The 13,395-nt window shown below is 40.3% G+C and overlaps 1 protein-coding gene across 1 annotated transcript; it reads left to right on the forward strand.

Annotated features, from left to right (window-relative positions):
- Nucleotides 1-6,059: 6,059 nt before the first annotated feature.
- hdgfl3 (HDGF like 3) lies at nucleotides 6,060-12,373 on the forward strand. The gene is made up of 6 exons (XM_047581504.1): nucleotides 6,060-6,370; nucleotides 7,141-7,217; nucleotides 7,838-7,976; nucleotides 8,250-8,411; nucleotides 9,959-10,093; nucleotides 10,382-12,373. The coding sequence occupies exons 1-6, from the start codon at nucleotides 6,287-6,289 to the stop codon at nucleotides 10,406-10,408; spliced, it is 624 nt and encodes a 207-aa protein (XP_047437460.1). The 5' UTR covers nucleotides 6,060-6,286; the 3' UTR covers nucleotides 10,409-12,373.
- Nucleotides 12,374-13,395: the final 1,022 nt, after the last annotated feature.

Here is a 13,395-nt window from a genome sequence, read left to right on the forward strand (position 1 = left end):
TCCATGTGCTACAGCACCCCAAGCACCCTTACTTTATGCTGTATTGAATATTAATTAAACTTCATTTTGAACTTATACTCAGAGCTGAGGTAAAAAAAAAAAAAAAAAAAAAGTGAAAGGAAAAAAAAATAAATATAAAAAATATAAATATTTATATATGTGTGTGTGTATTTATATTTTTTATATTTATTTATTTATTTTTTTTCCTTTCACTTTATATATATGTGTGTGTGTGTGTGTGTGTGTGTGTGTGTGTGTACAGGTACTATATATATATATATATATATATAGTTTGCTGTAGGTGTACCTGGCAGTAAACCTATAACATAGAGTAATTGTTTCCTGGAATATTCCTTGTCAACAACAGATGAGCTGCACCATTGAGAATGCATCTGAAATTTGATTGCCCAAATTTGGAAGTTGTCTGGGCCACTACTTTAGTAGTGTGAACATACAGTGTGTCCTGGACAAATTATCTGATGCCTACTCGACTGATGCCCTCTTGCATAAGTAGGGTTTGCCTCATTCATTCAGAAAAACACACACACACACAACTGCATTTAGAAATAATCACAAAGCCTCCATAAATCTCTGTAATAACAACACTTGGGCATGGGATTAGCTATCACTATGTTCATGTTGATGTACTGTATGCAAAGTGGCCATGTGGAGTTGAATTGCCATATCCTAAACAAGGTTTAAATGGCACAAACTAGTCAAGTGTTTTATTGTCTTTTAATACCTTTAATTGTTTCTTTCACTGCCACAAACAGCACAGTAGTGGCATTACTCTACATGTGGACAGTTCCAGCAGCCAGAGTCGGTAGATACCGCTTAAGAACTAAGCACTTGCTTAGGGCCCCGAGGCCACTAGGGGCCCCACAAGAGCAATTAACAAAGAATTTTATTTAATTCATCATTTAATTAAGTTATTTATTTTTTGCATGTATGAGTGATGATTTCTATATGATCTCAATTATATTTTTGTACAAACACATTTTTATGTCAACAGAGTGCTGCTGCTGATGTAGGCCTAGCGATTCTGGCTGGAACTGTCAAAGCGTCACTACACCAGTAATGTGGCTGCAGATCCAAAGCGCAGGCAGTCAAAGACAAAACAATGTTGAAAAAAAGGACATATCTTTCAGGAGCATCGGTAATAAAGAGGAAGAGAGAGGTAGAGGAGTTTAACGCCAAGATAAAGGTTTGTTTGCATGTCTTGGTAATGGAATGTTTAGATTTGTGTAGCTGTTAATAGCAAATTACCTGGCTAGTTAAAAATTAGAGAAACTTATCTTTTAACTGGCTGGTTAAATAGCTAAATATTCATGCTAATGTGTTTGTATTTGTATGATACTGAGATTTAACTAGTTTTGATAGTTGGCCGGGTTGTTTTTTTTGCTAACGTTTGATAACAAATATGTGCTAGCAAGCGCAGTGACGTTTGCTAGCAAAATGTTATGCTAGCAAATATGGCTGCAGTATAGCTCATAAGCTCCACCCTTCCACATGAGTGGATGGGGTTTGGACTAAATTTAAAATAAAATACACATCAAATAAACAAAACAATTAAGGCGTCTGTCATTTTGGGTAGTTAATATAATGATGATGTATACTGAAGTGTCCATTTTAATACAAATATTACTAAAATATAATCTGGACAGTCCACTCGAGGACAGTGTCACATACACGCGACATTTCACTGCACTTTTCCTAATTAGTTTTGGACACCAAATTCTGTGGTTCGTTGAAATACAAGTAGTCAGTAAAGTCCATCTAACCAGAAAGAGTTGTGACTCTTTCGCTTTTAAGGCAAAAACAGAAGTCTGTTTTGTTGGTGTTCCAATGTATTGTTTCACTCATTCAGTTTACACATGTGGTCCTGTTGGTACTATATGTGTGGTCTTTACTTATTATGAGGAAATACTGAAACTAACTTGTAGTTCGTATTACACTAACATTTATGTTCACATAATACTAAAGATTGTTCTTTTTATATAAATAAGCATAGGTTCTCCATATGTGTACTGTCAACTCAAAACAAAAATTACTAAAGTATTTGTTATTTTTACAAATACCCAATAAATCATGTTTTTATGATGAAGGGATAAACGCTCTGCAGGAAAAAATGTCACAGAGGAAGTAATGTGAGACTGTTACGGACGTAACAAAACACCAGACCTTAACATGGGAAACTGTTCTATTTTCTACTGACCATGACCAAAAATGTTCCGTTACATTTAAACTGTAATTTTTAACAGTCGTGAAAGGCACTGGCTAAATACTTTGCTAAATTAAAACAATTTGACATGACTCTTTTGTCCCCTCCATGCATATATACACACACGTTTGAGCACACTGAAGCCATGTTCAGTGGGTTGAAAATGCAATGTGAGCGGAAATGAAAAGTATCATTGGTGTACTCACACTCTTTTACAGCAAGCAGCTTCGTGGACAGACACCCATACCAGATGCCGTGTGTGCCCTGGGCTCAGAGGCATCACTGCAAGGGGAAAAAGCCAGTGCGGGGAAATAAGCACCTGTCATGTGCCAACTGAAGTGTTAAGTGCACAAATTGTGGAGGCGAGCGTGATGTTTCCGCAGGGGTGACAGCTCTGGGTCTGGGTGCCATGTCAGGGCCTGGCATATCATGCAGAGCCCCCCTCCCCTCCAGCCCACCCCCAGCCCCGCCATTTGCTGAGGGGCACAATGGCAACTATTATTTACTGGATGTCTGCCTCATTTCCTCATATTCATCCTGGCTGGCCTTCACAGGGCCAAAGGGGGTGCAATGCTCCCCACCACCACCCTTGTGTCATTGCTGAGGGGCGTCAGTGGCAAAACAATCTCTGGCAAGCATTTAGATCATTTATTTAGAGTGCCGGGCATTAGCTGCAAACCAAATAGCCCACATTTGTGTGCCGGGGTCCTCTCCTTGTGCCTCTCCCTTCAGGTTGGGCATGAATGTGAGCCGTGGAAGGTACATCAGGCTGGGTGTCAGAGGGCCTCTTCACAAACTAACACTAATGCCACATGAAGGTCTTTCTGTGAACAGTGTGAAAGTGCGAAATGTATGATAAATTGAGCGTGCCAGGGGGGCTTTATGGCTGTGAAGTGCTGTGGCTGGTCACGGGCATTGTTATGACTATGGCTATTTAGGATCATGGGAGCTGACAGTGCTGTACTGGCAGCCAGAGAAGCCAGATTTATCTGGGTTTTGTACACCAATAAACAACAGTTACAACGTGAGAGAAATGCACACAGTTTTGGAACGTTTGTGAATTAAACCGGGGTTCAAGGACATGATACACAACAATGACCCAGGCTGAACATTTTCAAAATCCCTGTAAAAAGAAGGAACCTTGTAATTGCCACTTGTTGTCCTGGTTTTATGAATAAAGAGGAACAAGTGAGTGTAATTGGAGTAATTTATACAGAGAGGGAAGAATAGCAGGTAGCTGTTTTTGGACTAATGGTTTCCTGATGTTGAAATAGCAGTACATGACACTGGCTCAACAAATTCAAAATATCTGCAGGACACTGATGAGAACCATGTGAGCCAATGCAGGACAAGCTGCCTCGGATTTTAAGTCTCCTTGACTTTGCTGCCACCCACAGTACAAACTCTTTAAAGGTCACAGTTGCCACCGCACACAAGAACCATGTGAAACGGAATCATCTTATTAACATATGTACAGCTGTTACTCTTGTTAATTACATGCAACAACTCAAGCCATGGACATTTCTAACATTTTTATTTATTTTTTACATATTACACTCTACTTACAGGTAGCACAGATTATACTTTACATTGTTTCTTCTCGCTTCAAATGTTGAGTAGATGGTTTCTTGCTGCCATCTGCTGGAGCACTCAAATTCTTCTCCATGTTTCAAAAACAGATGCAGACATATTAATAGTTTAGACATAATATCCGCAATAAAAACATCCACCTAAATCTTCATGTGAGTGTCAGGCAACCAGAGCCAACCGCGCCCGTGATTCATTTTTCTTGATCCTAATTTTAAACATATGATGGAAAATGGCTCACAGACAAGACAATAGTCAGCGTTAGTGTCTTCAACACTACTTCTTCTCCATAAAACAAGACAAATTAAATAAGACTTTTCCCACAGATGAAAAGAATGGAACTAATGAAACGTGAGAGAACAAGTGAGTGAAGCTTAATGGTAGATGAGAGCAGAAAGTCGGAGGATGATTGTGGCTGAAAAAAAGATTCAGCAACGTTAGCATGTCTAGAAACAGAGGTACTGAACTGAATACTCATCAACTGCATTCCACCAACACCTCACAGCTGCTAATTTAATTAAGTTAAGCTAAAGTTTTATTGAGAAGTTGATCATAACTTACTTTACATTACAGAAAAACAGAATGAGAACCAGCTGTCTCTGAGTACAAGAACGTGTTAAAATATATTCCACAATTACTTATTTGCATATTGACACATACGCCCCACCCCACCATGTCCCCACCCATCATCCTGAAGCAATCTGAAGCTGCTGTTTTGTGAATGAGCTGCCAACTCTTTAACAAAATGAATGAAACTCCTTCAATGGAAAAGTCATAGACTGTTTTTTTTCCTTAAAGCATAATTTAAATAAAACAGTATACAGTATGTACATTATATAAAATATAATGTACATACATTTATTTGCTGCTATACTGTGAGGGGCCCAGCCCTTTGTATCTTTTTCTGTATGTAGCCCTTAGTGAAAAAAAGTTGGACAAAAGTTGTTTAAGCACCAGTTATTATAATTTGCCTGAATATGCAGGTTAAATTTCATAAAATACTACTGGTACTACTACTACTGCTAACAATAATAATGATAACACTAATGGTAATAATAATAATAATAATTATCATTATTATTATTATGGTTAGCGCTGATGCCTCCCATCAAGAAGGTCTGGGTTCGAATTCAGCTCGGGCCTTTCTGGGTGGAGTTTGCATGTTCTCCCTGTGTTCTTGTGGGTTCTCCCCGGGTGCTTCCTCCCACCTCCAAAGACATGCTTGTTAGGCTGATTGGTGACTCTGAACTGACCCTAGGTGTGAGTGTGAGTGTGAATGGTTGTATGTGTTAGTGTTAGCCCTGCGATAGGCTGGCGACTTGTCCAGGGTGTACCCCGCTTCTCGCCCGATTGCAGCTGGGATGGGCTCCAGCAACCCCCGCGACCCTAGTGCAGGATTAAGCGGTATGGAAGATGAGATGAGATGAGATTATTATTATTATTAGCCATAGTAGTAGTAATAGAAGTAGTTAACCTGGGGAACCATATATGTTAACTTCAATACACATTTTAAATTGCCTCTGTGCCTCTCAGTATTGGTTTAGAAGCATGTGGTTTTCACTCAGTTAATCAGTAGAAGATCAAAGAAACATCCTGAGGTTAATGAGCTTCACATATGGTCTGCCAGGTCTACCTCTGCATGAACTCTTAGGTACCATGATGGGTCCTAATGTTGTCTAATGTGATGATGTGTACATTGACAAATACCTGAATCAGCACTTATGTTCTAATGTTCTAAATATATGTTTACATTTGTTTACCACTTAATGGCTAGGATATATATATATATGTATATTAATATATATGTTAATCTTGAAAATTAAAAAACATGAAAATTAAAAAGTAAAACAGCCTTCTGACTTCCTAATACTAAGGTTGAAATTTATATTTTTCAAGTGTGAGTGCCCCATAAAGGATTAATAATAATAATAATAATACTAATAATACTACTAATAATAATTAATTTATGCAAATACATTTCTTGAGGCAAATATTCTTAAACTGATCCTTTTTATCCTCCTGCTTAAATCACAGCACACGGTGTGAGCTACTTTCACTTTCCCTGTTGGTGGATTTTGCATTCGTAACATCTGAATAAGGAAACCTAGGAGAAACTATAGCAAAGTTAGGATTTGTCGCTTTTATTTCGAAGCCCGGAACCTGGAGTTTTCTTGCCCTTCAATCCTAGACGGATCCTGACCAATGATTCTAACACACTTCGCGTTTCTCCCAGGTACCCTACTACGACTTAGGCCATTCTCGAACACGTTTACACCTGACTTCATGCGTAAGAGGATAGCCCTCTGCCAGGCCCCGTTTTCCGCGTTTTTTTTTATTATTTATTTCCGTGTAAACGGCTGTCTTGATATATATATAAAAAAACACTGATGGTGGATAATTCTGCCCTGCGTTGAGGGACCAGGGAGAACTGCGAAGGATTTCTAAAGTTATCTGAGAGCTCAGCATCTATCCAGCGACATGGCTCGACCGCGGCCGCGGGAATACAGGGCAGGAGAGCTGGTTTTCGCTAAGATGAAGGGGTACCCGCACTGGCCGGCGAGGGTGAGTCTGGGATGCGGCCGGGCTGGGAGAGCGAGGAGGCGGGGTTGATTTATACAATCCAGCCGCTGCTTCTCTGCTTGGCTGCTTGGCTGCGGAGGGAACAGGAGGGATGCGGCGGAGTGCAGACTCCACTTCACAGCCGCGCATTTATGTCACCGTAACCTAAACAATGACTGAGTAAACAGACACGCGAGAAATGGGAAAATACGTAACATTTACCGGGCTCCATTTTCTCACTACCTGTCACGCTCCATTCTCTCACGAGTTGTGACGCAAATTTTTGGCGTTGTTATTTTTGAATGAGCCAGTCAGTTCAACGCGTGTTTTTCATTCAAGCTCCCGTGTGCTAACATTTGCTGTCCCGCGTGGAATAAATGTGGCAGCAGTTGACCCCGGGTAACCTACAGCCATCGTGTTTTGAGTAAACGCTGCTTTATTACACTGTCTGCAGCCTCTGTAAGAGCAGACGGAGGACGGCCTAAAATGCGCCGTCCACATGGGCTATCAGGCCACGAGTGGCGTTGGAGTCCTATCGTGAAGTCTGTCAAACTCCTCCAACAACTTTATCTGAGAACCTTTAAAAGGCCACCCTGGCTCATTCACGTCTGTTTCACCGTGTTTATTGTCAGGGAATAATAAGGGATGAATTCATAGTAGTCCCGTAGTAGCCTATAAGGCAACATGACATGAAAAAACTTGGATTATCAGTCTTATGAGGAGTGCGGTGTAAACATTCAGTAACCTTTTTTATTTCTGTCCCTCTCCTCCAGATTGATGAGCTTCCTGAAGGAGCTGTCAAACCTCCCGCGAACAAATACCCCATCTTCTTCTTTGGGACACATGAAACGTACGCACCTTTTTCCCCTTGCTCAGAATAAAGCTGATGCCGTGCTGATACATTTGGGACAACAGTTATTCCTCTACAAGTAGGGCTGGTTGTTGTTTGGATAGTGTTGATATGTCCGCCTGTGTGACTCATATGTTTTGGTAAATATTTTTGGAGATGGGAGATCATCCTTGACTTTACTGCTCAAATGACAATATTCTTGACTGTCATGACAATATGTTAGATTAAGATCCTCTAGAATTCTTTAGAACATTTACAGTCTTCATCCTGATAATTGAAATTCATACTTTGAACATAAGATTACAGTCACATACCTTTTTACCATTTAATGGCAAATGATAAACTAGTAAAAGTGCTTGACAAGGAGCAAATATTATGAGTATAATACAAATATGATCATATAATTAGTTACCAGGTCTATGAATGTGTACAAGCATATAATACCCAATTTTAATACCTGACGGTGTTTCATGCTCAGAGCAGAAGTTTAAAATCCATTTAAATTTTCACATATATAAACTATATGTATAAACCTCCACTTGTTTAGTGAGGCACCACGTGTTACTTGCAACCGCTTTAATAACAGATGTAGTTAATGTGTCTGTCTTTCCTTTCTTTAGTGCGTTCTTGGGTCCAAAGGATCTTCTGCCCTACAAGGAGTATAAAGACAAATTTGGCAAGTCTAACAAGAGGAAAGGTTTCAACGAGGGCCTCTGGGAGATTGAGAACAACCCTGGAGTGAAGTTCACAGGCTATCAGGTCAGTTGGCAGTCTGTTTTGTCTGGGGAGGAGAGGGATGGCAGACAGGCTTTTACCTCAACAAAGCAGCATTGTTTTCTCGCCAGTATTATAAGACTCAAGGGAAAGCGCTGCTCAAAGCAGACAGCGTTCGAGGAAGAAAGATAAAGACGTGGTTGTCTTAACTTGAAAGTGTCACATTCATTAAACAGGAGGGTCAGCTAGTATGGAGCTAATCAATTCTGCTTTCAGTTTTGCAAAACAAGTGACAAGCATCTTTTTTTTTCCACACAGGCCATTCAGCCACAGAGCTCATCGGAAACAGAGGAGGGGGGACACACTGCAGATGGCAGCAGTGAGGGTGAGGAGGGTGACTCTGGTGAGGAGGAAGATGACAAGGAAAAGCTGAAGGGAGACAAGACTGGATCCAAACGGAAAAAGACTGCCACTTCCAAGGTACTTGACTTCAACTGTGACCACTGAATATCTAATATCTATAAGTACAGGTTTTATGAATTCACAAGTGACTGCATGTGACATGAAGCCCGCCTTAGGTATAGTATGAACACCTGGAGTCATACACTACCTGTTGCTTGTGGCAATGATGAAAAATCAATCCTTAGAGTATTAGACGCATCATTTACCTCTGAACTCAAGCATACATTTATAGTAAGTATTTTAGGCACATTGAGAGCTATAATATTCCTTGAAAGAGTTATTTTGGAATCTATAGTATGCTGGACTGTAATGTAGGACGTACAGACAGGTTATACTGGTCCTGGAGCTCACTCAGCATGCTTCATCTCACTGTTTCACTCTCCACTGAAAACCCACTCTATGCTGTTTACCTTTTGTCATCTATGTGTGGTTTAACCTCCAAATAAGGAATACAGTTTAACAAACAGATTTTAAAATTTTAATTTAACAATAAATACTGTAAATATTCTATAGTTTTCACATTGTCTAATTTCTAAGTTTCCTAGAGGTCCAAAATGGATTTAACAATACATTATTGTGTATGATCCATCATCACCATGAACTGACACTAGATTATTTTGAAAGGATGAGCCCAAAAGGCAGAGGAAGTGCCTCGGCCTGTTATTGCTGTATAAGCCGCCTCTTCTGTAAATGGAAGCAGACTGAGAAAGTCGCACACACTCTGCTTCTTACTTAGCAACTACGGTTGCCTAGCAACTAGTCTCTCTTACACACAGCACATGTGGTGCATCCAAAGGAAAGTGTCGCTGCTGGGTACCAGTGTGCTTATGTGTGCTTATGAGTGCATGGCCTGACACATAATTTTATTGGGTGGTGTAGAGGGGGGCATGGCCCTTTAGGCCACACCCTCCTCTCATAGTTAACATGATACACATCACAGAACCCAGGGCCTGAACGTCCTTTTTACAGGTAGAAACCTTGATCATAGCCACACTCATATGGAGGACACATCTGTTTAAAGCCAGCAGAGCGAGAGAGAAAAAAGTCTGACTGTCTCAGTACCTGCACCAAGAAGTTGGGCGTGAGAAGATTTCTGTACCTCAACAAGGTTCTTGCAAATCATACGGCAACGTGGGAAGGGAAAGCAGCACTAAGCTCATGTTGTGTTCAGCTAGAAAGTAGAACTACTGACCCAGACTGGGTATGTAGATGGCCAGAGGGAAGAGTACTTATAGGATCTCCTGAGCCTACGCAATGGATGAGGCAAAGTCTGAGGACGTGGATGGGGTCTCATCTATAGCCCTGGCAGAGTTTGCAGTTGAGGAGCAAAGAAGCTTCTCAACTGTTCGAGTACATGGGGAGGAGACCCCGGGGTAGACCCACAACTGGGATTATACACCGATCAGCCACAGCATTAAAACCACTGAAGGAGTGTTTTAACAGAGCAATACAAATACAATGTCTTTGTTGTAATTGCAGCAATACAACCAAAGTATATGGTGCCGTTCAATTATTAAAGTGCCATTTAAAAACAAAATAAAAACTGTAATGTGTGTGCGTTGCAGAAATGTTCAAAGCTGTCGAGGATCTCATCTGGAGAGGATGATCTGAAGAAAGATGGAAAAGATGATGATCAGAAGAGTGGCTCAGAGGGAGGAGAGCAGGACAACAACATTATCCAAAATACAACAGACAGTAAGGTGGGATTCTTGATATGATATGAGCTGCTCTAATCTCTCCTGCAGACTCACAGGACGGACGAGGGAGATGTTCCATAACTGCCAAATGTAATAGCCTAAGTTATTTTGATAACCTCGGTCACCAGTAAATACTGTGCAGTTTTGTGAGGGTTAATGTGATGTAAAACTGCTGAAAAGTCATTTTTTAGGTGTTTGATAGGAAACTGTTTTTCATTTAGTATTGTTAAATTGTGGTATTTTGATTAAAGTTACCAACAACATTCATCACAACTGTGTGTTTTTCTCCAGAACCAGCTGCTCATAGAAGAACGTTAGATGACAAAAGCATGAACGGGAGCTCCGGCCTTGCTTCTGTGATGTTGGAAAGGGGAACCTACCACATGATTTCTCACCCGCACCGTCTACTCGCTGCCATCGTTACTTCCACTTCTCTGTTGGATGTCCAGTATTCGTTTGTATGAAAGATGCACCCTTACTGATACTGGTATCATGTCACCATGTGGATACCGGGGTAAGACTGGGCATTATGTCACACAGTTTTTTCAGAACTTAAACTTAAGCCAGTGTCATCTTGAACTTTGTAAAACAGACAGAATGCTTGTAACTTTATACTGTTGAATAATGATAAGATATAGGATATTTAAAGGGGCATTACGTGCTTGTGAACATCCATTGGGAGCTTTGATAACATTAGCTGTGTTTATATGGAGAGTTTTGCCTACTCAGAGTAATAGCCCAGGCAAAATGAAATATTTTGAGATCGTAAGGTGTACCCCTTTGATAATTTGTTGATTTGATGATGTGAAGTGTTGGCAGTCTGTGTGCGTGGCTCTGTTTTATTTTACCTGTAGTAGTATTACAACAAAATGCCCTATTGTGTTGGCTTATCACAGAGGAACATGTGGGAGTATATTGATTGGACAGATTAAGTAGATAATTATATTCAAAAGAATACAATGTACCAATATTTAATATGATTTGAGAATAGAGCTGAGGTACGTAGAGATAAATCTAAATATAAGTCTAAATATTACCAAAAATGTGTTTGGTGTTGGCATGAGAATGTCCATTTGGTAGAAACACTGGCATTACTATGTTTAGTATTGCAGGCCGGAGGTTATCTGTTCTGTAACATCTGTAATGTAACATGTTTAAATGATGAATGTAAAGGCATATTTGCAGAAACACCGTGCTAGGCTAACATGTTAAACAAAAAAACAACCTAAACACAGAGGAGGAATGTATCCTCTGTCAGAAAGACCCCGCATTTACGCAAATTCAGTGTTAGCTTGTTTATCTGTAGTTTCTTGTGATCCTGGCACATACACCAGTAACTGGGCATCTAATGGGAAATAACCAGGTTATAAGCGTGAAAGGGGAGCACTTCATTAATTCAAGAAGTCACGTATTAGCTCCAGAATTCACAAACAGATGTGAAATACCTACTTTTGCCTCTTAACAGCATTCAACCTACATATCTACTAACTATTGTGACTATTGAATTGTGACTAATTATATACTTTGATTGGTTACAACATTACACGACCTGACTACTATTGTGTAGGTCCACCTCTTGGTTCCAGCAGCTCTGACATGATTAGTTGGAGTAGTTGGTGGTCTGTGTATTGGGAGGACGAGGTGGATTAGAGTCTGGGTAGGTGGGATTTGTCAAAGTACACATGAATGCTGGGAGGAAGCTTTTCCAGAGGAACGTTGTTGTGGAGATGCTCTGACTCAGTTGTTTCACCCTTAAATTTTGACCTTCACTTTTTCCTCGGTCTAACACATCAACTTCAAGAATTTATTTCAGACATTGACATACGTGCGCCATTGTAAAAAGATAGTTATTGAGGTTCCTTGCTAGTGGTCTGAACAGTGTAGAGCATGTTCTTTTTTTTTTGCAGTATTTTGGGAAATCTGTGTTACAATAAAAATACAGTATTGGTGCATCTCTGGTGGCTATGTAACATGCCACTATACCGTTATGTCAATACATTTCACATTTAGGCCAGATGAACAGGCTTGTCTTGTCCCTGGTACGTCATATCCACACAGAGTGTAGATAGCCATCAAACAGCTATTATACTAGTCATGCATAGCGACTGTACCTATACTGTGTCACTCATGATCACCTGTCAGTGTGTACAAATGCATTTAATAAGACCTCCATAAATATACTCTCTTGCTGTCCATGATAAACGTACGTTGGGTATTGCAGTGTACTGATCGCTCTAGTTGTAGCTTGAAACTGTTTTTTTTTTTTTTTTTTTTTTTATTTTTACGAAGATAAATATGGGAGTGATGGAATATACAGTAACTGTCACACATTATCCATCACCACTATATGTTACTCTTGTATGTAAACAGAAAAAAAGATGAACGGAAATGCATAGGTAAATGTACAGTGGGGGAAATAAGTATTTGATCCCCTGCTGAATTTGTAAGTTTGCCCACTTCCATAGAAATGATCAGACTCTGGTTTTTATGGTTGTTTACTGGTTATGGGTATAGACAGAATATCAGTCGAAAATGCATAAAAAACACACAATCTAAAAGTTATAAATTGTTATGTATTTTATTAAGGGAAATAAGTATTTGATCCCCAAGCACAACACAAGTCAGTACTTTGTAGAGAAACCTTTGTTGGCAAGCACAGCGATGAGACGTTTCTTGTAGTTGGTCACCAGGTTTGCACACAGCGCAGGAGGGATTTTGGCCCATTCATCTTTACAGACAGTCTCTAAATCCTTCAAGTTTCTTGGCTGCCTCTTGGAAACTCGGAGCTTCAGCTCCCTCCACAGGTTTTCGATCGGGTTAAGGTCTGGAGACTGACTAGGCCACTCCATGACCTTAATATGCTTCTTCTTGAGCCACTCCTTTGTTGTCCTGGCAGTATGTTTTGGGTCATTGTCATGTTGGAAAACCCACCCACAAGGCATCTTCAGTGTTCTTGCTGAGGAAAGAAGGTTTTTGTCCAAGATGTTACAGTACATGGCTGCATTCATTGGCCCCATAATGCGGTGAAGTTGCCCTGTACCCGTTGCTGAAAAACAGCCCCAAAACATGATGTTTCCACCTCCATGCTTAACCGTGGGTATGGTGTTCTTTGGGTCATACTCACGTTTTTTCATCCTCCAAACACGGCGGGTCGAGTTAATGCCAAATAGCTCAACTTTGGTTTCGTCAGACCACAGCACTTTCTCCCAAGCCTTCTCTGAGTCATTTAGATGTTCACTGGCAAACTTAAGGCGGGCCTGTACATGTGCCTTCTTGAGCAGGGGGACCTTGCGGGCACTGCAAGA

The sequence above is a fragment of the Mugil cephalus genome, chromosome 3 (assembly GCF_022458985.1).
Source record: "Mugil cephalus isolate CIBA_MC_2020 chromosome 3, CIBA_Mcephalus_1.1, whole genome shotgun sequence".
Classification (NCBI taxonomy): domain Eukaryota; kingdom Metazoa; phylum Chordata; class Actinopteri; order Mugiliformes; family Mugilidae; genus Mugil; species Mugil cephalus.